The 27,754-nt window shown below is 39.0% G+C and overlaps 2 protein-coding genes across 4 annotated transcripts in view; one reads left to right on the top strand and one right to left on the bottom strand.

Annotated features, from left to right (window-relative positions):
- Nucleotides 1-940: 940 nt before the first annotated feature.
- Nucleotides 941-27,754, bottom strand: part of pi4kab (phosphatidylinositol 4-kinase, catalytic, alpha b) — a 38,935-nt gene continuing 12,121 nt past the window's right edge. The window contains exons 14-54 of one of the 2 annotated variants that reach the window (XM_087788031.1): nucleotides 27,658-27,753; nucleotides 25,945-26,128; nucleotides 24,289-24,392; nucleotides 24,060-24,228; nucleotides 23,946-23,996; nucleotides 18,096-18,204; nucleotides 17,902-18,038; nucleotides 17,695-17,828; nucleotides 16,814-16,896; nucleotides 16,678-16,748; nucleotides 16,495-16,619; nucleotides 16,354-16,435; nucleotides 16,181-16,264; nucleotides 16,022-16,111; nucleotides 14,821-14,940; nucleotides 14,381-14,395; nucleotides 14,187-14,279; nucleotides 12,556-12,712; nucleotides 12,366-12,493; nucleotides 12,135-12,293; nucleotides 10,819-10,970; nucleotides 10,643-10,750; nucleotides 9,591-9,718; nucleotides 9,370-9,528; nucleotides 8,398-8,477; nucleotides 8,124-8,323; nucleotides 7,069-7,159; nucleotides 6,763-6,930; nucleotides 4,907-4,960; nucleotides 4,709-4,829; nucleotides 4,424-4,553; nucleotides 3,722-3,865; nucleotides 3,568-3,638; nucleotides 3,393-3,499; nucleotides 3,219-3,323; nucleotides 3,022-3,147; nucleotides 2,830-2,950; nucleotides 2,595-2,754; nucleotides 1,683-1,772; nucleotides 1,519-1,602; nucleotides 941-1,370 (exon numbers count right to left, since the gene is read on the bottom strand). In XM_087788031.1, the coding sequence (XP_087644157.1) occupies nucleotides 1,319-1,370; nucleotides 1,519-1,602; nucleotides 1,683-1,772; nucleotides 2,595-2,754; nucleotides 2,830-2,950; nucleotides 3,022-3,147; nucleotides 3,219-3,323; nucleotides 3,393-3,499; nucleotides 3,568-3,638; nucleotides 3,722-3,865; nucleotides 4,424-4,553; nucleotides 4,709-4,829; nucleotides 4,907-4,960; nucleotides 6,763-6,930; nucleotides 7,069-7,159; nucleotides 8,124-8,323; nucleotides 8,398-8,477; nucleotides 9,370-9,528; nucleotides 9,591-9,718; nucleotides 10,643-10,750; nucleotides 10,819-10,970; nucleotides 12,135-12,293; nucleotides 12,366-12,493; nucleotides 12,556-12,712; nucleotides 14,187-14,279; nucleotides 14,381-14,395; nucleotides 14,821-14,940; nucleotides 16,022-16,111; nucleotides 16,181-16,264; nucleotides 16,354-16,435; nucleotides 16,495-16,619; nucleotides 16,678-16,748; nucleotides 16,814-16,896; nucleotides 17,695-17,828; nucleotides 17,902-18,038; nucleotides 18,096-18,204; nucleotides 23,946-23,996; nucleotides 24,060-24,228; nucleotides 24,289-24,392; nucleotides 25,945-26,128; nucleotides 27,658-27,753 (4,642 nt within the window). In that variant the 3' untranslated portion in view covers nucleotides 941-1,318. The remainder of the gene's footprint in view (nucleotides 1,371-1,518; nucleotides 1,603-1,682; nucleotides 1,773-2,594; nucleotides 2,755-2,829; nucleotides 2,951-3,021; nucleotides 3,148-3,218; nucleotides 3,324-3,392; nucleotides 3,500-3,567; nucleotides 3,639-3,721; nucleotides 3,866-4,423; nucleotides 4,554-4,708; nucleotides 4,830-4,906; nucleotides 4,961-6,762; nucleotides 6,931-7,068; nucleotides 7,160-8,123; nucleotides 8,324-8,397; nucleotides 8,478-9,369; nucleotides 9,529-9,590; nucleotides 9,719-10,642; nucleotides 10,751-10,818; nucleotides 10,971-12,134; nucleotides 12,294-12,365; nucleotides 12,494-12,555; nucleotides 12,713-14,186; nucleotides 14,280-14,380; nucleotides 14,396-14,820; nucleotides 14,941-16,021; nucleotides 16,112-16,180; nucleotides 16,265-16,353; nucleotides 16,436-16,494; nucleotides 16,620-16,677; nucleotides 16,749-16,813; nucleotides 16,897-17,694; nucleotides 17,829-17,901; nucleotides 18,039-18,095; nucleotides 18,205-23,945; nucleotides 23,997-24,059; nucleotides 24,229-24,288; nucleotides 24,393-25,944; nucleotides 26,129-27,657; nucleotide 27,754) is intronic. The other variant, XM_087788032.1, reaches the window with a different exon arrangement.
- On the top strand, nucleotides 18,982-23,154 carry serpind1 (serpin peptidase inhibitor, clade D (heparin cofactor), member 1). Of its 2 annotated transcripts, none has more exons than XM_087788030.1 (7): nucleotides 18,982-19,071; nucleotides 19,170-19,440; nucleotides 19,492-20,135; nucleotides 20,194-20,342; nucleotides 21,453-21,577; nucleotides 21,639-21,783; nucleotides 22,780-23,154. In XM_087788030.1, the coding sequence occupies exons 2-7, from the start codon at nucleotides 19,178-19,180 to the stop codon at nucleotides 22,969-22,971; spliced, it is 1,518 nt and encodes a 505-aa protein (XP_087644156.1). In that variant the 5' UTR covers nucleotides 18,982-19,071; nucleotides 19,170-19,177; the 3' UTR covers nucleotides 22,972-23,154. The 2 variants fall into 2 exon arrangements, with proteins under 2 accessions (XP_087644156.1, XP_087644155.1); XM_087788029.1 differs by having other exon boundaries at nucleotides 18,988-19,071; nucleotides 19,150-19,440.

Below are 27,754 nucleotides of genomic sequence, written 5' to 3'. Positions count from 1 at the left end.
ATTTGTGCGTGTGTGTAAGTGTCTTTATATTTGTGTTTGTGCGTGTGTGTATATTTGTGCATGTGTGTAAGTGTCTTTATATTTGTGTTTGTGCGTGTGTGTGTACATTTGCGCATGTGTGTAAGTGTCTTTATATTTGTGCGTGTGTGCGTGCGTGTGTGTATATTTGTGCGTGTGTGTAAGTGTCTTTATATTTGTGTTTGTGCGTGTGTGTGTGTGTGTATATTTGTGCGTGTGTGTAAGTGTCTTTATATTTGTGTTTGTGCGTGCGTGTGTGTATATTTGTGCGTGTGTGTAAGTGTCTTTATATTTGTGTTTGTGCGTGTGTGCGTGCATGTGTGTATATTTGTGCGTGTGTGTAAGTGTCTTTATATTTGTGTTTGTGCGTGTGTGTGTGTGTGTATATTTTTGCGTGTGTGTAAGTGACTTTATATTTGTGTTTGTGCGTGCGTGTGTATATTTGTGCATGTGTGTAAGTGTCTTTATATTTGTGTTTGTGCGTGTGTGTGTGTGTATATTTGTGCGTGTGTGTAAGTGTCTTTATATTTGTGTTTGTGCATGTGTGTGTATATTTGTGCGTGTGTGTAAGTGTCTTTATATTTGTGTTTGTGCGTGTGTGTGTATATTTGTGCATGTGTGTAAGTGTCTTTATATTTGTGTTTGTGCGTGTGTGTGTACATTTGCGCATGTGTGTAAGTGTCTTTATATTTGTGCGTGTGTGCGTGCTTGTGTGTATATTTGTGCGTGTGTGTAAGTGTCTTTATATTTGTGTTTGTGCGTGCGTGTGTGTACATTTGCGCGTGTGTGTAAGTGTCTTTATATTTGTGTTTGTGCGTGTGTGCGTGCATGTGTGTATATTTGTGCGTGTGTGTAAGTGTTCCATCAATGCAATAAAGATCAACACACTCAAGTGTACGTTACACAAAAAGCAGCAAATCTGTTAAATTAATAAATCTTTATTGGATTCATTGGTGTTCATTCAGAGGCAAAGACTCGGTGAAGTGACAGAACCATGACACGGACACGACACGTCATGCTGCACACGGCACTTTGGGTCGCCATCCAAAAATAATCATCTCCGAACGTACAAAACATTTCCACAGACCTTTAAAAAAATAGACGGTCGGACTCTTGAAAAACCACCATCAGACCATCAGTGCAGAGACGACACTCGTCAATAAATAAAGACACTTCTCGACGTCACAATCAGAGACTTGAATTAAGGCGCTCGCACACTCGCGCACACACACACACACACACACACACACACACACACATGCGGGTTGTTTGCTGGAACACACATGCGAGGCACAGGCGATCAGTAGGGGATCTGGTTCTGGTAATACTGGATCATGTCGTAGGTTCGACTCCTGTGGGACACAAACACACAAACCATTTGAAATTGTTCAAAAACATCTTTATGTGTATAAATGAATTTTCACTAGATTTGTGTGTGTGTGTGTGTGTGTGTGTGTGTGTGTGTGTGTGTGTGTGTGTGTGTGTGTGTGTGTGTGTGACCTGTTGCTGAGGAAGCAGTTCTGGATGATCTTGATGATATAAGCCGCCGCCTCCTTCTCACTGGATCCGGGGCTGAATCTCTGCCTGCAGCGACACGTGAGTGACAACAGTTGACAAACAGTCGCACAAACAGTCGCACAAACAACACAACGTTCACGACTCACTTGAGGAGTTTGATGGTTTGTCCTCTGAAGCACGGCAGTCCAGTGTCCAGCATCAGGTTCACCAGAGAGACCACGCCGTCCATGTAGGGCCTGAGAGTCGTGCACACACACACACACACACACACACACACACACACACACACACACACACACACACACACACACACACACACACACACACACACACACACACACACACACACACACACACACACACACACACACACACACACACACACACACACACACACACACACACACACACACACACACACACACACACAGTATATTAATACTCAACACTAGGAGTGTGAGGAAGTAACGATACAATGAGATATATCGGTTTTTTTATATTCAAGTATCTCTTATTTTTTACCTTCAATTCTTTTTTTTTAATCATAGTTGTTTCATTATTAATATTTCAATAAAGTTAATTTTGTTTTTTTTAATTAACATAAAAACTTCAAATGAACAATTTATACGAAAATATTCACAGCATTCGTTTCCTTTAGTGTTGCAATTAAACTTCCTGCCACTAGATGACAGCAGTCATTACCCCGAGAGTTCCTGGTGATGACTGAGGACCAGGGCCGGGTCTAAATAAATGTTGTGCCCCCTCAAACTTACATGTAAGTAACTAAGTAACAGCACAATGCCCCCTCAAGATTTGTGGCTGCCCCCTCATACATGCCTGTCTAGACCCGGCCCTGCTGAGGACGAGAGGATACAGTCGACTCCAGCAGAGTCAAGTACTGGACAATACTACAAATATATCCTTGTTACTACACTATCACTATATATTGTATCGTTGCCTCTGTATCGTGATACGTATCGTATCACGACACCTGCTCTTCACAGTGAAGGACTATTTTCTGAGTGTATTTCCGACGTTGACCTCTCGCGACCTCTCACCTGACGGCCAGGTAGCCGCGCACACACATCTCCATGAACCACTTGAAGGGCGTGGCCTCCATCTTGCCGCCCATGATCTTCACCATCTCGTCGGTCAGCTTGATGTCGGGCTCCCAGCCCAGGTGTCCCCCCGGGGAGCTCTCGAACATGAAGCCGAAGTCTGGGCGGAGGAGGACGAGATCCGTGACCCGGGGGGTACGGGGGGTACGGGGGGGACTCATGGAGACAAACGTACCGATGTGGATCAGGTGACCCTGACTGTCCAGCATGATGTTGCCGTTGTGTCGGTCCTTGATCTGCAGCAGGAACAGCAGCAGGCTGTAGGCCGCCATGCTGCGGATGAAGTTGTAGCGCGCCTGCACACACGGGGGTCATGAAGGGGTCAAAGGTCGAAGGGGAGAGGGGGAGGTTATGCGGCTTAAAAAACCTTCTGGAAGTCCAGCGTGGACTCGTCCCCGTACTGGTTCCTGAAGAACTCGTACATGTCGATGTCGGTCTGGCGTCCCAGCTGGTCGCGGGACTTGCAGTCGGGGATGCACTCGATGACGCCGCACTGTCCGGACACACGCACAGAGGTCAGAGGTCAGGGGTCAGCGCGTGAACATCGATCGGGTCTTCACTCACGCCGGGAGCCGTGGCCACCACCCTGTAGGGGAACACGTAGAGGTCCAGACCCACCAGCTGGAAGATGTTCTTGAACAGGCTGATGATCTGCAGAGCCAGCATGTCCTGAGGAGACCGAGGTCACGCGGGTCAGAACCACCTCAGGGGTCAAAACACTTTGGGTCACGATCCTACCTGTCTGCAGTCGTCGCCCACTTTAAAGATGGCCGCCTGCCAGCAGATCTTCTTGGCTTCTTCCTCGCTCTTGGCGTCGTCCAGCGAGTCGGAGCGACACTGCATACCTGAGGGAGGAGACCAGGGTTGAGCTCCGGCGCCACCGTCTGGTCACAGGTCGCTCAAGGTTGCTCACCTTCCTTCTCCAGCTCGCTCACGCCGCACCTGCGCACCTTGAACTTGGCCAGGTACGGAGCTTTGGCGGCGCTGAGGACGAGAGGAGACGGTTTCAGAGGCGGAGAGAGGTGGAGGGGGGGTCAAGGGTCAAGGGTGAAGGGTGAAGGGGGCACCTTTGCATGGGGGTCCCGGATTTGTAGTCGATGTCCAGGACGATGGCCTCGGGGTTGCTGGGTAGATAACAGCCGGGCTGGACCTGGATCTGAGACAGAGACTCCAGACACGCTCGCTTGCGCTCCTCGCCTTTGGGGTACGGTCTGAACACACGGCCATTTTGTTTTTACACCTTGATTTTCTCATTCAAATCATTCAAAAATGCATTTTCTAAACCCAATGTTTTTTTTCCATCCATAGCCTTTTAAATTCAATATAAAATGATGGTATAAGAGTCGGCCAGACAGTACTAGAAGAGCACAGAGCTGCCTGATCATGCGCTTCTACATCGTCACGTGATCGTCTGCACGGCTCATGATTGGCTGGAAGTTAGTTAACATTTTAGATTGAATTTGAAAGGCCACAAATTAAAACATATGTTTGAAATTACTAAAAAATTGTTAAAATATCAAACTGCAAAAAGAATTAATTTCTAAAAAACTTGAAACGCTTAAAAACAACATTAAAATAAATAAAACTTCCCACATTTTAAATGTTAAATTCAATTTTCTGATATACTTTCATAGACGCCACACGTCTGAGTGAAGGATTCTGGGAACGCGAGGTGTCGCGGGGGGGGTCAGAGGTGAGCTACACACACACACACACACACACACACACACACGACTTCATCACGAGACTACAAGCGTGTGTGTTCGTACTTGATGGTCGCGGACACGTTGGTGATCTTGTTGAAGAAGTCAAACTCTCTCTGGTAGAAGTCTTTGGCCGGTCCAGATAAAGAGCCCGTGATCTCCTCCACCATCTGCTCCAGCAGCTCCCCGATGTCAGCTGCACACACACACACACACACACACACACACACACACACACACACACACACACACACACACACACACACACACACACACACACACACACACACACACACACACAGTTGAGTGTCACCCCATCTTCTCATCCTCCTCAAGAGATCCTGGTCTCACGGTCTTTCTGGCTGCCCTCCTCGTCCAGGTAGATGTTGGTCTTCATGTTCCAGATGAACTGGTGGGCGAGCAGCTGAGACTTCTGGGCCGCCCACAGGATGTACTCGCGCACGTAGCCCATCTGCGACAGGAAGTGACACGGTGGTTTCGGAGCGTTGGAACCGACGGCGGCGGCGGAGAAGACGACGACGGACTCACCTTGTCGTATCTCAGAGCCTGGACTATCTGAGGGATGTAGAACAAGATGGCTTCCTGGAGGAGAGACAAGAGTTGATAGGAATGTAAGGAACCTTTCAAAATAAAATACAGCTTTTATTTATTTCAAATCTTCACTCAGTATTTAAAAAAATAGATGATAAATCGAGAAGAAATAAAAGTAAATTTAAGTTATGAATCATGTTTTGATGATTTATTTGCAGTTATTTTCATGCACAGCCATTTGTGAGTAAGTAAGTAATTTATATTTACATTATTATTAGTGTTTACGTTTTTACCAGTGTTTAGTTATTGTTGTTATAATCCTTTGTGTAGTATTTACTTTGTTACTCATGTGTTACCATGTTCGTCTATTAAGTGTGGAGTATAAGTGCGTTTGAAGTTTAGTAGTTAGCATGTTATTATCATCAAGGTAGCATGTTATTAGCAAATTTAGAGCGTAATTAATGTTGTTACTATGTTATTAGCAAAGTTATAAGCTTGGTGAACATATTATTATAATAGTGAGCATGTTAGTAGCCTGGTTAGCAGATTATTAGCACAGCAAGCATTTTACTAGGATTATTAGCAAGTTATTAGAGTAGTAAGGATATTATTAGCATAATTAGCATGATATTAGTATAGTGGGCATGTAGTTAATGATGTAAGCGTTGTTTTTACCAGTTAAAAATCAATCGTTATTGTGTTGTTATTAGCATGGTAAGCATGTTACTAGGATTATTAGCATATTCTTAGAGTAGTAAGGATATTATTAGCATAATTAGCATGATATTAGCCTAGTGGGCATTTAGTTAATGGTATTATGTAAGCATTGTGTTTTTACCAATTAAAAATCAATTGTTGTTGTGCCTTTATTATCGTAGTTAGCATGTTATTAGCGTACTTGGCATGTTATTTGAGCAGTGAGGATATTACAATCATAATTAGCATGATATTAGCATAGTGGGCATTTAGTTAATGGTATTATTTAACCGTTGTGTTTTTACCAATTAAAAATCAATCGTTGTTGTGCAGTTATTAGCGAAGTTAACATGTTACTAGCAAAATTAGCATGTCATTAGAGTAGTTAGGACACTGTTAGCATGAGTAGCATGATTATGGCATAGTAAGAATGTTTTTTAGCATAGTTTGAATGTTTTTCAGCATAGTAAGGATATTATTAGCATAATTAGCATGATATTAGCATAGTGGGCATTTAGTTAATGGTATTATGTAAGCATTGTGTTTTTACCAATAAAAAATCAATTGTTGTTGTGCCTTTATTATTGTAGTTAGCATGTTATTAGCGTACTTGTTATGTTATTTGAGCAGTGATTTTTTTGTTATTTTTGTAACTTGTTATTTTTGTAAATATGATTGTGTATATATAATATAGTGCAGATTTATTTTCTATTCTATTTAGATTTTATTTTTCTTTTTATTATTTTATTTCTGGGTGCTTTATTTTTTTTGGTATATTGCTCTTGCTGTTGTTAAACCGAATTTCCCCTCGCGGGACAAATAAAGGTTTCTGATTCTGATTCTGATGAGTTTGCATGTTTTTTTTTAGCACAATAGCATTTTATTGGCACAATTGGCATGTCTTTAGGTTATTTAGTACATATTCGTCATTAGCATAGTTAGCATGTTGTTAGCATAGTAAGCATGAAGCTAAATGTATTATTCAAGTGTGGTGTCCAGGTTTTTATCATTTAAAAATAATATTAATAAGATACTTGCTAGTCTAGACAGACATTAGTGTAACTATTGACGATGCGTGAACCTAGTTGTGAGTTCTAAACCAGGTAAACAGTGTGTGCGTGTGTGTGTGTGTGTGTGTGTGTGTGTGTGTAGCTTACAGGAGGAAACGAGCGCAGGACTTTGACGCCGTACTGGGCCGTGAGGGGGTGTGGGGGGTACATGGAGGAGAAGTAGGAGAGTCCGGTGGGAGGATCTGCAGGAGCCCAGGACAGGATGTGACTGAGCTCAGGAGAGTCGGCGTCGATGGTGTGCCAGGTCACCAGGAACTGAAGGAGAAGATAACGAGCCGCCAGGGAAACGAGGAACAAACATGTGTCAGTGAAGCATCTTCAGGGAAAAACTTCTTCTTCATCAGCTGCTCACTCAGGTAGAAACACCTGAGCTGAAGTGTCTCAGACTCTCACCTTCACGGCTTCAGGAACGTCGCACACCGAGGCCGGGTCCAGACGCACCAGTCGGGTCACCTCCGTCACGATCGCCTCAGAGCTCTTGAACCTGAGAGAAGATCCTTCTTACTCAACCCTCTTAGTCCTGAGGTGGAGAAATAGGAATACCTCTGCCAAGGAGAAAGTTCTAAACCAGATAAACGTTTTCCGTCAGAAACAAAAGCTTACATAGATGAAGCGCCTTAACCAGTGTTTTATTTTATTTTTATTTTTTGGGTTTTCTTCTTCTTTTATTAAAAAGGGAAAATATATGTTTACATATTCCATCGTTGTAGTCGGTTTTATTTAGATCTTTGCGCTTTAATCCGTGAGATATTGTCCATTCCAGTGCTGTGTTGTTTAGCGTTTTTATATTTTTAATAAAGTTATATTAAGTTTGTTATAAAAGAAAAAGCGTCTTATTCAAATCAATTCATTATTATAAAAAAACGTTGTGTTGGTCGTACTATACGATGATTTATTATTAGTATGAACAAACAAAAGTGCATATTTAATCACTATTTTAATCATGGTATTATATATATATATATATTAATTAAATTAATTTATTTTATGCATTTACACACACAAATTAATAAATGTATGTATTTAATAAAAACAAATTCAACCTTTAAATATAAAAAAATGTTTAATTTATGTATTAAATAAAAACAAATTCAACCTTTAAATTTAAAAAATGTTTAATTTATATATTAAATAAAAAACAATTCTACCTTTAAATATAAAAAATATTTTATTTATTAAATAAATACAAATTCAACCTTTAAATAAAAAAAAATTTAATTTAATGATTAATATATATATATATATATATATATATATATATATATATATATATAATTGATATATATATAATTGAAAGAAGATGCAAATCAAATTTTATTCACAAATCGTTTTAACTAAATTAACTGTCATGTTAATATTATATTGAATTATTTTCTTTGTTTTTCTCAATTGTTAAACGATCTCCTTGGCAGAGGTATGCGTCGTCTCAGTGCCGGTTCAAGAGTTACCGGGCGGGCAGCTGCAGGGCGAGGTAGGGCGAGATGCTCCAGGCCAGGTTGACGTTGTCCTTCCACTGCTTCTCGTTCAGGCTGATGTACTTGGACCTCCAGTTGGCGATGCTGGTCTCCACCGACTGCTCGGTGGCGATGGCCAGCTCCTGCGTGGACAACGGGTTGTACCAGGTGGTCAGACGCTCGATCTCGCTGGCCTGCGCGGGAAAACAAACACATTTAGAGCTGAGCTAAGAGCCGGTTGGAGAGTCATGTGACCGCGTAGTAGTACCAGCAGGGCCAGCAGGAGAGTCCGGCGCTTCATGTAGTATTTATGCAGCTGAGAGCCTCGGTTGCTCTTCTTGGAAAGACCTGGAAAGACACGATGTCAACAGCTGTTTTTTTTTAAAGCATTGGTTTATTTTTTTTAAATAATTGAATAAAAAATGTGAATATTAGCAAATTGTAGTGTGATATTTTAAATCCAGTAATTCAAAAATAAAAGTTCTAAATTAAATGTGTATTAATTCATAGCCTTTAAAATTCCATTGCTTTACCTGGTCACATGATCGTCTGTGTGTCGCATGATTGGCTGAAAGGTCGAGTAGCTCTGTACTGGTTTATTATGGTCTGGCGACACTTTTAAGTCGAATTTAAAAAGCTACGAGTGAAGTTATTGAAATTGTAATATCAATTTATAACACAAAATATGTGTAAAACAATGAAAATGTTCATATGTCGAAATTAATTAATAATTAATTTAAATTCAACCTTTTATATACAAATAATTTAATTTTATCATTCAATAAAACACATACATGTATTTAATCCTTAAAATTTGAAAATATTGAATTAAATTATTCAAAGAAATTATTAAATGCATGAAATAAATTAATAAATTAATGAAATGTTATTATTTTAAGTATCTAATTATTAATAATTAAATTAAATAACTTTTATATTTAAAGGTTGAATTTGTATGTATTTATTAAATAAAATATTTTTTATATTTAAAGGTAGAATTGTTTTTTATTTAATATATAAATTAAACATTTTTTAAATTTAAAGGTTGAATTTGTTTTTATTTAATACATTAATTAAACATTTTTTTTATATTTAAAGGTTGAATTTGTTTTTATTAAATACATACATTTATTAATTTGTGTGTGTAAAAAATAAATGAATAAATTAATTGTTCAAGTTTTAAGATGTTAAATATAATCATTTAATATTCTGACGACAGATATAATCCTGCACTGCTCACCTGACTTCTTGGAGATGGTGGACATCCCTGAGGACAGGTGGTAGGTGTTGATCCAGCCCTGAGCGACCTGCTGCCTCTGACCCACGGCGGCGTCCAGACTGCTGCGGCTGTCGTTCACGGCCACGGCCGACAGGCTGTTGACGGACATGTCCTGCGGGTCTGAGAGGAGACGGAGTTGAAGGCGAGTCATGGCGGCGGGTCTGAGAGCGGCGAGGGAGTACCCGGAGGAACCAGCTGCGTGGCCGTCAGGTACTTCTTGTCGGACTGAAGGCTGGCGTAGAACTTGATCATGATGCTGATGTCCTCGCGGAGCTTCTTGTCCGTCTGGGTCGGGAACCTGGGGCTGACGCTGGAACAAAATCACTTGAACTTTTAATTTGTATTGATAATAAAATGTTGTTATTTTAAGCATCTAATTATTAATCATTAAATTAAATCATTTTTATATTTAAAGGTTGAATTTGTATTTATTTAATAAATTAATTAAATATTTCTTATATTTAAAGGTTGAATTCGTTTTTATTTAATTCATAAATTCAATATTTTTTATATTTAAAGGTTGAATTTGTTTTTATTTAATACATAAATTAAATAACTGTTATATTCAAATAGTTTATTTGTTTTTATTTAATACATAAAATATTTTTTTTTATATTTAAAGGTTAAATTTGTTTTTATTTAATACACAAGTTAAATATTTTTTATATTTCAAGGTTTAATTTTTTTTAAATTTAATGCATAAATTAAATAACTGTTATATTCAAATAGTTAATTTGTTTTTATTTAATACATAAAATATATTTTTTATTTTTAAAGGTTAAATGTTTTTTATTTAATACATAAATTAAATATTTTTTATATTTAAAGGTTGAATTTGGCTTTATTTAATACATATATTAAATCATTTTTGTATTTAAAGGTTAAAATTATTTTTATTTAATACATATATTAAATCATTTTTGTATTTAAAGGTTAAAATTATTTTTATTTAATACATATATTAAATCATTTTTATATTTAAAGGTTGAAATTGTTTCTAAAATATTGGTTAATAGTGCCAGCAAACGATACCAAAAGCTTTTAACCAATCATGTGACTCGAAAACGATCATGTGACGACGACACGCTCAAGCTTTTACTTTTAACTTTTTAGGTATTATACTATTAAACTAACATTCTTAAATTGAATTTAGAAGACTACAAATTAAAAATGTACAATTAACAAGGGATTAATAAAGTTTATTTAATCTAATCTACTTCCATACGACGCTCACCTGAAGTAGTCGAACGCCGTGGAGTAGATCTTCTCTCGCATCACGTTGCGGACGGTGGCGTTGGTCACGACGTCGGCGTGCAGGAGTGTGAGCCCGAGAGTCAGGAGTCTGAGACCAGAAACAAGATCCATCAATCAACCACCTGTCACCTCCACGGGAGCTCGTGTGATCGACACCTGAATCGGGGGCCGATGGCGGCCACGTGGGTGTTGATGTTGTTCTTGGCTCCGCCCACATTGAGAGACAGCGACCTCTGCAGGACGGTGGTGAAGATCTCCACCTGGTCCGCGCTGCTGTATTTGGCGATCTCGAACCTTTGGACCAGAAACTGAAAGGAAACAAGAGTTAAAAGATTGTCCCAGCACGCCAGGGTCACAGGCAACATCTGACGACACTAAATGATCTACAATAACAGTTTTATTCGTTATTCTCTTCATCAGAATATTCAATGGTCGACGTTAACATTTTCATTGAAACGTTTCTATATTGTAAGATTGATTTTTTCGAATAGTTGATATTTCCTTCATTTTGATAGAATTGTTTTTTTGTTTTTTTTTTATCAATCACATTTTAATTTTACACACATAGTAAAATAATCTAATTCCAATCATTCAATTTGTCATTCATAGCCTTTTAAATTCAATATACAAATGTTGGTATAATAGTGCAATCTTTATCTTTAGACTTAGATTGTATCATCTTCTTTCTCTTTATTTCTCTTTGTTCTTGTTCTTATTTTATTTTGATTTATTTTTATGAAAAATTGCTGCATTTGCTGTGGCTAATTGGAAGAAAACAATTTAAAATAAAGTTCTACCTACCTACAATCAAAAAACATTTAAAGAGTAGCGAGCCAATCATGAGACACGTAGACGATCATGTGACTGTGCGTGTCGCATGATTGGCTGAAAGTTCGATCAATTAGCTCGTGCTCTATTGGTATTTAAAATATACCATATTGTCCTCGCATATTTAAAAGATATTGAATTTATAATTTTTTTTATTTAATTATTGGAATTAGAATATCAAACTATACGTTTAAATAAATGCATTTTATTTTTACAATTTTACAAAGAATTATTTAAAAGAAAATCAAATTCAACCTTACAATATAGTAATTATTGAATACAATCATTGAACAAAAAATAATCAAAATGTTCAATATATACATTAATAAATTAAATGATTGTATTGAAAACAAATTCAATCTTTTAATATAAATATTCATTAAATTAAATGATTAAAAAACAAGTTCAATGTCTGAAAAAACAACATTTTACTTAAGAAAAAATTCAAAGTTTCAACATTAAAAAGGATAAATTCAACAGGTCAATATCCTAAAGACACTTTCATACTGAGCCACAGTCGCTGGTTTCTTCTGGGAACTCTGGTTTCCTCCCACGATCCATCAACACAGTCACTGACTTGGATTCTTCGGACTAAACCACTAACTAACCAACATCTGACGACACCATCAAAGACACACACGCACCTCTATCCACAGGAAGTGAGGCGTGACGTCGGGGGCGCAGGGCGCCGGCTGACTCTCCTCGGACACCGCCAGAGGTCCCGTCTCCACCTTGGCCTCGGAGAACAGACCCATCTTCTGCTCCACCGTCATCTGCCAGGCTCCGGCCATCTCTCGCATGAACTGCACCGCAAGAGTTCAAAGGTCACACACACTCCCGAGGGTCGCCCCCCCCGGGGTCACACGCTCACGCACCGGGACCTCCACGCCGTTGTGCGCGGCGAGCAGCCACTCCCAGCAGGCGATGGCCGTCTCCATGCCGTGCTCCGTGAACATCTTGAGCGGCGAGCGACACAAGTGGTGCAGCAGCTGAGGGTCGCAGTCTGGAGCAGAACCACAAGAGTTTCAGGGTCACAGACACCCCAGTGAGACCTCGAGCGCTCACTCTTGGTGGTGATGAGCAGGGCGGCCATCTTGAACATGGTCTGGGTGAAGGCGTCCGGGTCTTTCTTGTCCAGAGCGCTGGACATCTGGAGGATCATCAGCCGGTTGAGGTCCGACCTGCTGTGGGTCGCCTCCGAGAACTGGATCATACCGGACACCTGAACACACGACCATCTTTAGACTAAAGTAAAACACTTTTAAAACTAAATTACATGTTTAACCAGTAACTAGAGTAGAACTCAGTTTGTCAGGGAGGACGAGACATTTTTATGAAGAACCGGGAAAAAGTGTTGAAAATTATTAGGAACATCAAATGTGAAACGGCGACCCCTGGTGGACAATTAAAAATTGACGTGAAAACTCTTTAATGAAATACAAAACTTATTTTATTTCCCCTGAAACTCTTCTCCAACCAATATTGTTGTAGCTTATGTATAACTTTTTTCTCTACAGACACTATTTTAATTTGTTTTCCATTTGAATTCTCATTTTTAACATTTTATTTTAGAAACTGTGTTTAATTCAAAATGTCAATCTTTTTTATTTCTTGTCGTTTCTTAAGCATTATTTTAGAAACATTTATGTTTTGTTTTAAAAAATATATATATATATTTCCGACATCTCTTAATCTTTTTTGTTGTTGTTAAATAAAAAATTGTTTACGTTTTCTACCTTATTTTGTTTATAATTATTATTTTATACATTTTCTCATGTGTTTAGTCTGAATCCTCAGTTTTCTTTCTCTTCAATCTATTTCTTGTTATTTTAAAAATGTTTGTTTGTTTAAAAAAAAAAATGTTTCAGACCAGTTAATAAAAAAAAAGTGTGATCTCATTTGAATCTTTTTTGTCAAATAATGAAGGTTTTCTACTTTTTTTTTTTTATTTATTTGTATTTTTAATTTTCAACTCATTTATACTCTATTTTTCATTATTATTATTATTTAGAAGCATTTCTATTTTAAGCTTATGAGCAAGTAATGTATTTTGAGAAATATTCATATATTCATAATTGTGCCAAATGCACAAAACTGTTTTTTATTTTGTACTAGATTGCAGTTAAGTTATACTTATATATATATATATATATATATATATATATATATATATATATATACTAGTTATATTATTCAAAATAATAATATGGAATTTTAAAACTAACCCTTTAATCTTTTATTGGTCAAATATTTTTAACTTATGTTTTTGTACTTTATTTTGTCATTATTTATGTGCATTTTTCTATCAATTACTTGAGTTTTTGTCATGAATCGTATTTTTCTATATTTTAATTTAAGTGCAAGTGTTTATACATTTAAGTTTTGTGTATTAGTAGTTTTTTAACACCTTTTAACATAATAACATTTATTTTATTTATGTTTGTTTTATTTCAGTGAAGTTCTTACAAAAGGAGGAAAAATAGGATAATTAATAATTTTCGTAATAATATACATTTATAAATCTATTGTTTTTGTGTTTGTACTGCATTTCAGCTCATAAAAAACTTTTTTTTTTCCGGGAAATGATCGATTATATATTGGTATTGATCCATGATGAACCGATCGCTGCACTATTGACCTGACCAGGTTCTGACACACTATAAGAAGAACCAGGATGTTGAGTCCAGAAGTCGTACCTCTCCGGTGTATCGGTTGCGCAGGTTGAGTGACGCCATGAAGTTGGAATAATCCTTCTTGACGCAGGCCGGTCGCTCCGTCAGCTGCGTGGTCTGCAGAGAAGAGGATCAGCTTCACGGAGACGCAGAAGAAGAAGAAGAAGAAGAAGAAGAAGGTCGTCACAGAACCACAACCGTCCCGCGCTCGCACGCACCTGAGGGAAAGCGGCCTAGAGTCGCAGGTGCAGCACAACCCAACACACCAAGCGGGTGAGTAACCAGGTTACCCGCCCAAGCCAACAGGTAGTTGATGCAGTTTAACCAAGACAAAAAAAAAAGAGACAAATGAAGCAAATGAAAAGAGTGATCGAGCAGAGTGAGACACACGGGAGTGAAGCGAGCATGTAAACCAGGTTACATGACACACAACCATTGATCAGACATTGAATCAAACAGTGGATGTTAGTCGGAGCTGATTATATCAACGATGACAACATTCAAAAATCAATTCAAGTGAAAGAGCCGCCATCTTGTTTTTGCCGATGGTTCTGTTCGAACTTGAACAAGCGGGTCGAGCAGCACTTTTACTCTCGTGTCGTGATCATATTTGGAAGCAGATGATTGGTTCAACATCATCAGGATGTCCAGGACTCACGCCCAGCGTGGTGCTCTGACGGTTGTATCCGGCGAAGTGCAGGATGCTCTCCGTGGCCATGGCCAGACCGGTGTGCTGGGTCAGTCCTGACACCCAGTTCTGGTGCTTGTTCAGGTACTCCTGCCACACCAACGACAACACATGAGTCCACACTAGTGGCTGCTGTGCAATAACATTTATTCATCTTTATAATCTAAATTATATTAAACATGTAAACAACAGATCGTCAGTGATTGACAGCAACAACTGACCTCACCTGAACTGGCAAAGACACACAATTTAGCCCCAAAATAATACTGACAGAACACGAACAAAGTCCATTCGTAAACAATCGAAGTGTAATTTGATTTTTTCTAAATCTTATAGAATAAATATATTTATATAACTCAGTATATGAAAAATGTTTGTTTTTGAAAAACGAATGGCTTTATTCATTGGGAGTTTATTTTTCTTTTTTTAAATAAAAAAAGATGCAACACATTAAATATAGAATAGTATATATATAATATATATAATAGCAATGTGGCAAAAATATATTTACAATTATATTTATTGTTGAATAAGTTAAAAATGTGTACACTTTATATTATATCGTTTTTTTCTTTAATTACATTATTTTTTATACATTTACTGGTAATTAAAAACAGAGTCAGTGATCGATAACATCTACTCACCTCACAAAGAATCTCAAAGCCTCTTAAAAACACAATTTAATAAACTCATAACACAAACAAAGTTCATTATAACACGATCAAAATGCTTTTTCTTTTTTTTAATCTTGTATAACATATATTATAAACATAATCGATAAATGTATAAATAAATAAATATAATAAGTTATACATGTGTTGTAGTATATCAATATGCTTTTATTTAAAATAAACAACTAAAGGTTTAATATTTGGAAAAAAGGAAATTTAAAATACATTTAACAAGTACCGAGTCAGTGGTCGATATCACTTTCATTCTCTTATACACAATTTAGCTTCAAAATAATACTGACAGAACATAACACAAACCAATCCTTTACTTCATGATCAAAGTATAAGTTTGCTAAGTTTAACTGTTGTATAATACAAGTCTTAAACACATAAATCAGTAAATGTTTATTGCTGAATACTTGTAAATAAATGTGTTTTATTATACAATAAAGATTTATTAAGAAAAAAAAAAGTCATCCCCACACTATAAAAAGTCTGACCTGAAGATGAGACTTGGTGACGGACGGCGCCCACTTCATGGCCTCCTTCAGGATCTCTCCACAGCGAGCGGCGAAGTCCTTGACGATGCTCTTCGAGACGAAAACCATCATCACGTTCATACCTGCTGCTGCCACCTAGTGGCCACTACAGACGCTCACCTCTCTGGCCTCGTACGTGTCGGGGACGGTGATCCTGTAGGGAGTGTCCGGAATGTCGTAGTAGGGTTGGTCCTTGTGGATGTCCTGAGACAGAGAGAGAGAGGAGGTCATGGGTCAGAGGTCGAAGGTCATGAGTCAGAGGTCGAAGGTCTCGGCGAGTCTCGCGGACGTACGGCGCTCAGAGACAGCGAGAGCGTCTGCAGGATGTCCAGCATGGTCTTCAGGACCCTGCCGCTCCACAGCAGGTGTGGGAAACTGTGGAGAGAACACCATCAGAACCGATCCACGATGGTGGTCGGCGTCAAAACCCTCACGTCTCCGCCAGTCCAGAGAGGTACTTGTCGGCCACTCTGCGGATCCTCTTGTGCGTGTGGTTGAAGTTGACCAGCAGGAACTGGGCGTGGCGCTCCAGCTCCTCCTCGTGCTCTTTGGTCTTGGGCTGGAAACAAGAAGTTCTTGTCAGCGTAAAGTCACACCAGGGAGAGTTTCTTCTCAACCTTCTCCGCCATCATCTGGAGGAAGACGTCGAACACCTTGTCGCCCACGCAGATGATGCACTGCATCATCCCTGCAGACGCCACACAGGAAGTTACATCACAGGAGCGTCGAACGCACTTCATGAAGCTTCCTCACCAGACTTGTCCTTCTGGATCGCTTTGTCCTCAAAGTAGCGGAACATCACCTGGAATCCGTCGGGATCGTTGGAGCGTCGCATCCTGGGAACCAGATTAGGAAGATTTATGAAACGGATATTTGTTTTTTAATAGTACTTTGAGAAAAACATTAACATTCAATTATTTCATAGCTTCATCTTATTGTCCTGGTAACTCCAATTTCAGGATGAACTTTTTAAACTTCTTTTTACTGCCAAAAACGTGTTGTTTTCGATATAAATGACTCAAATGTACAAAAACGACGTCATAGTGCTCCTTGCGCCCCCTACAGGGCCAGAAAAATAAGGGGCGCCAAAAGTTTTAGACAAAAATAGAAACATAGAAACAGAAGAAAAGTAAGATCAGAAATGTTGTCATTTTTTGTTTAATCGTCATTTATATAAATTATTTTTTAAGTTGAATATTTTTCAATTATGTTGAAATTCAATAATTAAATTAGATAACTTTTTTTTTTTACACTTAAAGCTTAATATTCTTATGACAATATAAACATTTAATTTGTGGCTTTTTAAATTAAATAAAAAAAATAGGCAATAATAAACTAACAAATTTTTATTTATTGAAATAAGAAAATCATCATTTATGTCTAAAGAAAAAATAATTCATTTAGCAAATATTAAAATGTTCAATTTAAATAACATATTCTGGCTTCCATAGAGCAATTATTAAATGTAATTATTAAATGATAATAATTCACTGCTTGAAAAAAACAAACAATTAATTTCAATAGAAAAATTCAAAGTTACAATATTTCAACGCTTAAATATGATCATTAAATAAATATAATATATAATAAAAATGACTGGAAATATATGCAAGCATATATGATCAGAGACTGACCTCATGTATTCCAGCCTGTAAACCGACAGCAGGTACGTAGAAATGGCGAAGTCCAGCTTGTTGATGAGGGCGGCGCCTTCAGGAGTCGGGTCGAGCAGGTTACTGATGGTCGCTCGCAGCTCGCTCAGCTCCGCCTGGCCGACAGGAAGTGTTTATTTATCACCTCAGGAACCGCTTCATTTCAAAATAAAAGCTTCTTCTTCTCACCGGCGTGACCGTGTCGTTCTTCAGCGCCGAGTTGTACTGAAGCTCGGATCGCAGCGGCTCGCCGCTCGGGAAGGTGAGCAGAGGAGACTTGGTGGCGATCTCGCAGACGCCCTCGTACCACTCCTCCGGCCACAGACCTGGACCACAACACGGCGTCAGCGCCGACGCACAGATGCCACCAGAAGGATCCTCACCTGATCCTTGCTCCGCGAAACCCATGACCACCGAGTACAACCAGAAGTCTCTGAACAGCTTCTGGAGGCGGGGCTTAGCCTCTTTGATTGGCGGCAGTCGTCTGGTCAGCTGTGACATAAAGAAAAGAAAATGAATTAAGTTTGAAAAACGTTTTTTGTTGGATGTTCCAAGAAACAAATATTGCTGTAAATCTTTCTATTATTCAGAAAACAAGTTTGATTTTTTTTTCCATTTCAATGTTTCTACTTTTTTTTTAAAAAATTTGAGTTAATAAAATGTAATTTTATGTACTAATACAATCTTTACAGTTTTCTCATTTCTGACTAAACCGTATGGTACTTTGAGGGTCAACTAAAAAAATATGCATTTAAAAAAAATGTATTGTTAAAACGACTGCATTTAACTGACAAAACAAAATCCACAATAACTTCAGTCAAAAATTACAAAAAAAAACGAGTTGATTAAACAACAATATTTTAAGCGGTTAGAAAGGAGAAAAATAAATGGATTTTAAATTTCTTAAATAAATTAAAAAACTAGTTAACATTTGTAATTCAAAATGAAATTGTGAATACAATCAATTAATACAGTAACTTGTGAATTTGGAATTGGAAAAATTAAATCAATATTTAAGGTTATCAATGATTTTTCTTTCAAAAGGGAAACATATTAAATACATTTTCATATAAAGGAAATATACCAAGTATTATTACCAAGAATATAATTTGATTTGAGTGTAAGTTGAGTCTAAAACAAGCTTCTCTGGTCAAAAAACTCGTTCAGATTATTCCGCCTCAACAGCAGAAACGTCAGTCGGGTCAATATTGTTTCCAGGCGCAGGAGGAGGCAGAGATTTGACTTGTGTTTGATCTGGTCTGTTTGTTCAAGGAGACCACGTCAAAGTTCACTTCTGTGTTCAATTCCTGATCTTCGTCCCAAAAACAAGAAGCAGAACTTCCTCCCTTCCTGCACACGGTAAGAGATCCTCTCGTTTTCACGCTAACAAGACTTGGTTTTTGGATCATCTGTTGAAACCGAGGGTTCGTCCAGCAGATCATCCGACGTCTCTGAAGGCCTCAGGATGTGGGTCACTGCCGTCCTCGCTCTGGCCTCTCTGCTGGTCAGTCCCTCTCTAGCTGGAATCAAAACTCTGGACTCCCACTTTTCCGACCCGGTACCGGACCCGAGAAGCGCCGGACCGTTGGACGCGACGGACGTCGAGGCGATCCCTCTGGAGTTCCACAAGGAGAACACGGTCACCAACGACCTGGTCTTCGACGGCTTCGAGGACGAGGATTACATCGACTTCGACAAGATCCTGTCGGCGGACAACGACGACTACACGTGAGTGTTCTCTTTATCTTCTCCACAATGATCCGACCCTCGTTCTTCCAGCGAAGGGGACCAGATAGACGAGATCGCCACGCCGGCCCCGGACATCGACATATTCGCGGAGCCGTCCGACCCCAAGATCAAACGCGCCAGACTCCTGCGCCTCTTCCACGGCCAGTCGCGCCTCAAGCGCCTCAACTCCGTCAACGCCCAGTTCGGCTTCAACCTCTACAGGAGTCTGCGCAACGACGTCAACCAGAGCGACAACATCCTGCTGGCGCCCGCCGGGGTCTCCATCGCCATGGGGATGATGTCCCTGGGGGCGGGGTCCGGGACCCACGATCAGATCTACAGAGCCCTTGGGTTCGCCGAGTTCGTCAACGCCAGCCACCACTACGACAACACCACGGTGCACAAGCTCTTCAGGAAGTTGACCCACAGGCTCTTCCGGAGGAACTTCGGCTACACGCTGCGATCCGTCAACGACGTCTACGTCAAGAAGGACGTGGCGGTGAAGGACACTTTCCGGGACGAGACCAAGGCTTTTTACTTCGCGGAGCCCCAGTCGGTGGACTTCAAAGACCCGGCTTTCCTGAGTAAAGCCAACCGTCGGATCCAGAAGATTACCAAAGGCCTGATCAGGGAGCCTCTGAAGAGCGTGGACCCCAACATGGTCCTGATGCTGCTCAACTATCTCTACTTCAAAGGTGGGTCACGCCGGTACTCTCGGAATCCTCGTAGCAACCGTGTAAACGTCGCCAACAGGTACCTGGGAGCAGAAGTTCCCCAAGGAGATGACGCATTATCGGAACTTCCGAGTCAACGAGAAGACCAACGTGAGAGTTCCCATGATGACCAATAAAGGAAACTACCTGGCGGCTGCAGACCACGAGCTGGACTGCGACGTATTAAAGGTACAAAGTTTATCGCTAATGAACTAGTGGGGTTATACGCATCACAATACAGGGGCAACGTTACGATATTTATCGTGATACTGTAGTAACAAGTATATATGTGTAGTATTGTCAAGTACATGACTCTAGTGTTGCAGAATTTACAGACCACATGACTCTTGACAAAGTCGTAACTGCTTTCATTTGTTTTCAAACCAAAATATGTCCAAACATCAGCTTTAAAAGCTGCTGGAGTCACTGTATCCTCTTGTCCTCAGACATAGGGGGATTTCAATGTTCTGCTGTTTTCGGGTCATTTATCGACCAGAAGTTTAATTGCATACAAACATTGAGAATATTTGCTTATAAATAAACATGTAAACACTTCATTGCATTATAAACCATAAAAGAACTATGGTGAAAAAAATTAAAGGTTTTCAAGACAAAAAAACAAAACCAAAATATGTCCAAACATCAGCTTTAAAAGTTGCTGGAGTCACTGTATCCTCTAGTCCTCAATCAGTGGGATTTTATGGGATTATTTTTTCTCACATCCCTATAATGAACTATCTATCTATCTATCTATCTATCTATTTATCATGTCCTTTGGCTAACCAGCCTTACATTGCTAGCTTTATTTTTGTATCTAGAAAAATTATTGTCAACATATATATATATATATTTATATATATATATTTATATATATATATATATTTATATATATATTTATATATATATATAAATATAAATATATATATATATATTTATATATATATAAATATAAATATATATATATATATTTATATATATATATATATATATATAAATATATATATATATATATAAGTTTATATGCAAAAACCCAAATGAAAGAGTAATTGCCTCCATTTTTAAATCAGTTAGCCATCATATCTTCTCGCTAGCACTCATTAGCTTCGACTAGCTTCTCTGCTAGCTGTGCTCTGCTAGCTGCCAGATGCGAACCATAATCTTGCCAACTGTGTTTCTAAAACTCATTTTCATTGAACTTTCCATCAACACAACACAACAATATTCCCTAACAACACGAGGTTTAAAAATGAAAAGTGTAATATCGTCAATTTAAAGTTCTAAACATGAAATGATTTCCAGCTTCCATACTCCGGTGACATCAGCATGCTCATCGCTCTGCCGCGAAAGATCACCGGCATGAGGACCCTGGAGCAGGAGATCTCCCCGACGGTCGTCAGCAAGTGGCTCAAGAACATGACCAACAGGTCGGCGAGGGTCGTCCAACATGACCATAGATGTTGATCGAGCTGCTTCTCATGTCCTCAGGACTCGCGAGGTGGTTCTTCCTCGCTTCAAGCTGGAGCAGACTTACGACCTGATCGCCAACATGAAGGAAATGGGTCTGACCGACTTATTCACGGGGGCCGGAGACTTCACCAGAATGACCTCGGAGAAGGTCGCCATGAACTGGGTAAGTCTTCTCTAACTCTTCCACTGGCTCGTCAAAATGTTGGGTTCTGATCTGATACTGTGTATCACGATACAGGGACAACGATACGATATACTGTGATACTGTAGTTACAAGGGTACATTTGTAGTATTTGTCGAGTACTTGACTCTGGTGTTGCAGCATCTACAGACCACATGACTCTTGACGAAGTCGTAACTGCTTTCATTTGTGTCCAAACATCAGCTTTAAAAGCTGCTGGAGTCGACTGTATCCTCTTGTACACAGCCATCGCTGGGATCTGGCCGGATATTATTGTTCTTTTAGTGCGAAGGACGAAATGACAGCTGCCATCAAGTGGCCGGAGGTTAAATTGCGACTCAAAAATGAACAAACTCTGTGAATATTTGCATGTTAGTTGTAAAAAAAAAAAAGGAATTATATTATTTTATACTCAATGACTTTATTGAAATATAAACCATAAAAAAGGGGGAAAATAAAATTAGAAATGTTGAATTGCGCCATAAAAATGAAAAATAAACACTGAATATTCTTCTGTTAATTGTAAAAAAAAAATATGATACATCGTTATCTAAATGTATCACGATACAGGTAAAGTGATACGATATATATAGTGATACTGTAGGCACAAGAGTGAATTTGTAGTATTGTCGAATAAGTCGTTACTGCTTTCATTCAGCTTCAAAGCTGCTGGAGTCACTGTATCTTCTCGTCCTCAGCCATTGCCGATATCTTGCAGGATAATATTGTTCCTTTTGCTACGGAAGACGTAAAAACTGCTGCCATCTAGTGGCCAGAAGTTGAATTTCAACACATGAATGAACAAACGCTGCGAACAATTGCACGTTAACTGTAAATGAAATCAAATTTTAAACACTTAATTGAAATATAAACCATAAAATAACTTTGATTAAAAGGGTTTGAAAGCCAAAAAATACTGTTAAATACTGATAAAATATCCCAAAATCGATATTTTCCAACAATACTGTGTCTCTGCAGCTACAACACCAGGGAATCATCACGGTGAACGAAGAAGGCACAGAGGCTGCGGCACTGACCCAGATGGGCTTCATGCCTCTGTCCTCCCAGATCCGCTTCACAGTGGACCACCCCTTCCTGTTCCTGATCTACGAGCACCGCACCGACTGCCTGGTGTTCATGGGCCGCGTCGTCAACCCGTCGCAGAATTAGTCCCTTCTTCAGTTCCTTTTGTACTCGACCACAAATAATAATAACTGTGTCACGAAAATACACGCCTGTGTTCAGAAGACACTCGTGGACCAACTTGTCCAAAGACATTTCTGACCTATTTTCATCTGTGCTCGCAAATTCAACAGCCAAAGGTCCAAATAAAAAACTGTGTCTCAACATCCACTTGTTTGTTCTCCACAAATCAATGATTGCGATAATGTTGACGACAAGAGAACGTTCTCTAAAGTCGTCAAAGCTCGTGGTTTAACACAGAAAAAAGAGGTGTTGAAATCTGCTGTGATGTTTGCTCGGTAAGTACTTTGCTCCGTCTCAAATCGCATACTTCTCCTAGTGCACTTGAGGTTAGTATGCAACAGGATAGTGTGCATACTAACTAGTAACAAAATCTCAACAGATAGTATGTCTCAAATCAAACACTGCTGCTACACACTAACAGGAAATGACGCGACAGTTTCTTCTTCTACTAATATTTAATGATGATTTCAACCAGTTGTAGGAACACTATCGCCACCTGCTGGCAGCACGTTTGGTTTGGATCAAGAAATTTGAGAAAGGAAATATTGGCGACATATTTACGCCAGTATCAGCACAGAAGACGTGTCATCCTCCTACTGCTGCTGAAAATACACCTGTAAGTATATGAATATATATATATACATGACGTAACTTCCGTTTACAACGTCACTAAGATGGCGGCCATTAAGGGTTGAAAGTGTCCATCGATCCTTACTCGGTTTTGTGGGCGTTTTAGTGACAATTTAGTGTGCATGATGCACTAGAATTGAGATGCACATATGCACTAAAAATACTACGTTTAAGTACGCAAGTATGCGATTTGAGACACAGCTCTCGTCTGTTGTGGAGAATGCTAGCTACGATGCTAACAAAATAAAGTGTCATCATTACAGGATTTTCTCTTTGAATCCATGAATTTCTACATCAAACGCACTCACCACTGCGATCACAGGGATGAGCACGCCCAGGTTCCCTGCACTGCTCGAGGCCTGGGAAAAAGAAGAACAGAGCAGGTTTAATAATAGAGCATCGCTCCTCACGTGCCCACGCACCTTCAGCGCCGGGCCCTTGTCCGACGCCCTCTCGCTGGCTCTCTTCCCCTCCAGTCCCAGCTGGACAAACAGTTCCAGGAGGTTGACCATCAGCTCGTCCACCAGCTGCTCCCCCTGCAGGTTGGCGGCGATGTTGGCCAGAGCGTTGATGACGGCCAGAGAGCAGTGCCTGGAGAGTGACGGACGTCTGTTATGACACGCCTCTTATCTGATGATCGTCGACGCTCACCTGTAGCCCTGGTCTCTGTAGTCCTTGGTGGCCGAGTAGACGACCGAGCTCGCCTTCACGCTGATCTGCTGGAACAAGTTCCAAACCTCCTGGTAGATGTATTGCTGGAAAGAAACACATTTAAATATAGTGAGAATTACAGCAACGTGTTCATGATTAAAACAGAATATGATCAGTAAGTAGGATCTTCATTCATATATGTTTACCTCAGATCATTTATCATAGAGCAGAACACCTTTTAAGTCACGGGCCGAACAAAATTAATATTTTTGATTCTTGGAAATTTATATTAATTTTCTCTGTAGTTGTCCCACTTTATCAAACACTTACCAAGAAAATCTTTCTTTGAACATCAGTTTGACTCATTTTTAAAATCTCCTTCTAACTGTCGACGTCAATATTCTAATCTTATCTTAAATATTAGCATCTTAATAGGTCACCATATCAACATTGACTTTTACTTTCTAAGAAATGAGACAAACATCCTGCGGGCCATATAAAGTGACTTGGCAGGCGAGATTTGGCCCCTGAGCCATGAGTTTGTTAGAATTTGATTTGTTATTATTTATTATATTCAAAGTATGTTCAATCTAAGGAAAATGTGATTTTAATCTTATTTTTTTAATCTAGTATCTATTATTTTTCTACTGTGAACTTGTTGCTATGACAACTAAAGTATCTCGTCTTATCTTATGAGTAAAAATCAATTATTGATTCAAGAATAGCGAGAAGAAAAAAAAAGAAAAGATTTTGTTTCTTAACCCTTAACCCCAGTGTTATCTCAGGGTCAAGGTGACACGGAGGCCCGAATGCAAATGTATTTGTGGTATCCCCTGTGTTGTCTCTAGGAACAGCGATATATTTGTAGTATTGTCCAGTACTTGACTCTGGTGTTGTAGTATTTACAGACCACATGACTCTTGACGAAGTCGTAACTGCTTTCATTTGTTTTCAAACCAAAATATGTCCAAACATCAGCTTTAAAAGCTGCTGGAGTCACTGTATCCTCTCGTCCTCAGTCATCACTGTATCCTCTTGTCCTCAGTCAAAGGGGCATTCAAATGTTCCGCCGTTGTTGGCCGTTTATCGAGCAGAAGTTTACTTGCAAACAAAGGCTGAGAATATTTGCTTGTAAATAAAAAATAAATAAAAATGTACACACACTTCATTGCACTATAAACCATAAAAGAACTATGGTAAACAAAAAAAAAAAAGATTTGCAAGGAAGAAAAGCATAAAATTAATTTTGCTTTTCATTTGTTTTTGAAACCAAAATATGCACAAACATCAGCTTTAAAAGCCGCCTGAGTCACTGCACCCTCATCCTCAGTCATCACCAGGATCTGGCAGGATTTTATTGTTTCCGGGGGATTTTGGATCTTAAAATGTTCTTGCTTTGATCAATAAATATATAAAAAACACTAAAAATATGAAAAAATTGAATATGATTCATCATAGAGTTTCCTCTGAGACTACAGACCAGAATAAATATTCCGACCTCGTCAAGTGGCTCATAAATCACAATAATGATGCTTTCAACTTCAATTACATGCCAGATTTAGGAGCTGGCACAGTGGTCTCTGTGGGCGCCAGAACTTCTGCTCCCACTCTCGCCGTCATCAGACGGAAATAAGTGATTCTCCTCAGAGGGCTTACGTTGCCGGTGATGACCATGCAGCCCAGCTGGTCCACGATCAGGACGTCCAGCTGCGACGGAGGCTGACAGAACTTCTGCTGCAGGATCTGCAGGATGTGCTCCATGACCTTCGGGGTGTCTCTCAGGGCCACCGCGATGTGGCCCAGAGCCCGGATGGTGTGGTCCGGGATGAGGTGGGCGTCTCTGGGACGGGAGGACATGAGAGACGTAGTTCAGTTTTGTATCTTATTATTGTGTCAAGAAGGACTTGAGCCGAGCTTTTTCTAACTCATAAGAGATGAAACTAATGATACATTTTTAAAGACTTCAGCTAATAAATATAAAACGAGCTTGAGAGATTTTCTAGTTAAAGTTTTAGAAGAAAAAATAAATAAAATATAACAATAGAAATAAATAATTTAGGCTGTCTATCTATCTATCTATCCACCCATCTATCATGTATCCATCCATCCATCCATCCATCTATCCATCTCTCATGTATCCATCAATCTATCATATATCCATCCATCCATCTCTCATGTATCATGTATCTATCCATCCATCATGTATCCATCTATCTATATCTATCATGTATCCATCCATCCATCTATCATGTATCCATGTATTCATCTATCTATCTACAATGTATCCATCTATATATCTACCCATCATGTATCCATGAATATATCCATCCATCTATCATGTATCCATCTATATATCTATCCATCTATATATCTACCCATCATGTATCTATCTATCTATCTATCTATCTATCTATCTATCTATCTATCTATCTATCTATCTATCTATCTATCTATCTATCTATCTATCCATCTATCTATCATGTATCCATCTATATATCTATCCATCTATATATCTACCCATCATGTATCCATCTATATATCTATCCATCTATATATCTACCCATCATGTATCCATCTATCTATCATGTATCCATCCATCCATCCATCCATCATATATCCATCAATCTATCATGTATCCATCCATCCATCCATATCTATCATGTATCCATCCATCCATCATGTATCCATCTATCTATATCTATCATGTACCCATCAATCCATCTATCATGTATCCATGTATTCATCTATCTATCTATCATGTATCCATCCATCGACCATGTATCCATCTATATATCTACCCATCATGTTTCCATCTATCTATCCATCCATCTATCATGTATCCATCCATCCTACTATCATGTATCCATCAATCTATCATGTATCCATCCATCCATCTATCATGTATCCATCCATCTATATTTATCTATCATGTATCCATCATGTATCATCTATCTATATCTATCATGTATCCATGTATCTTTCTATCTATCTATCATGTATCCATCTACATATCTATCATGTATCCATCTATATATCTATCTATCATGTATCCATCCATCTATCATGTATCCATCCATCTATCATGTATCCATCTATATATCTATCTATCATGTATCCATCCATCTATCATGTATCCATCCATCTATCATGTATCCATCTATATATCTATCTATCATGTATCCATCTATCTACCCTCTTTCTATTCTTACTTGTATCTCCTTCAAAAAGGAGATTTAAGTCATTTAAATCAGATCAATTGCAAAGAAAACCAATTTGTCATCTCCGTTTGGATTAAGATGAACTTTCTTTAAAGTTACCGTGTCACTAGAATTGTTAGCGTTGCTTGTGTTACATCAGCTTCTCTCTTACTTGTCGTTCTCCTGTGAGATGTACAGTCGGTTGGACAGACTCGCCAGGAAAGCTTCCACGATCACGTTGTCCATGGTGAGCCCGGCCTTCAGACACC

This window comes from Callionymus lyra, chromosome 1, assembly GCF_982586985.1.
Source record: "Callionymus lyra chromosome 1, fCalLyr1.hap1.1, whole genome shotgun sequence".
Lineage (NCBI taxonomy): Eukaryota > Metazoa > Chordata > Actinopteri > Syngnathiformes > Callionymidae > Callionymus > Callionymus lyra.
The sequence above is the reverse complement of the archived record's forward strand: the minus strand, read 5'-3'. Positions and strand labels throughout refer to the sequence as shown.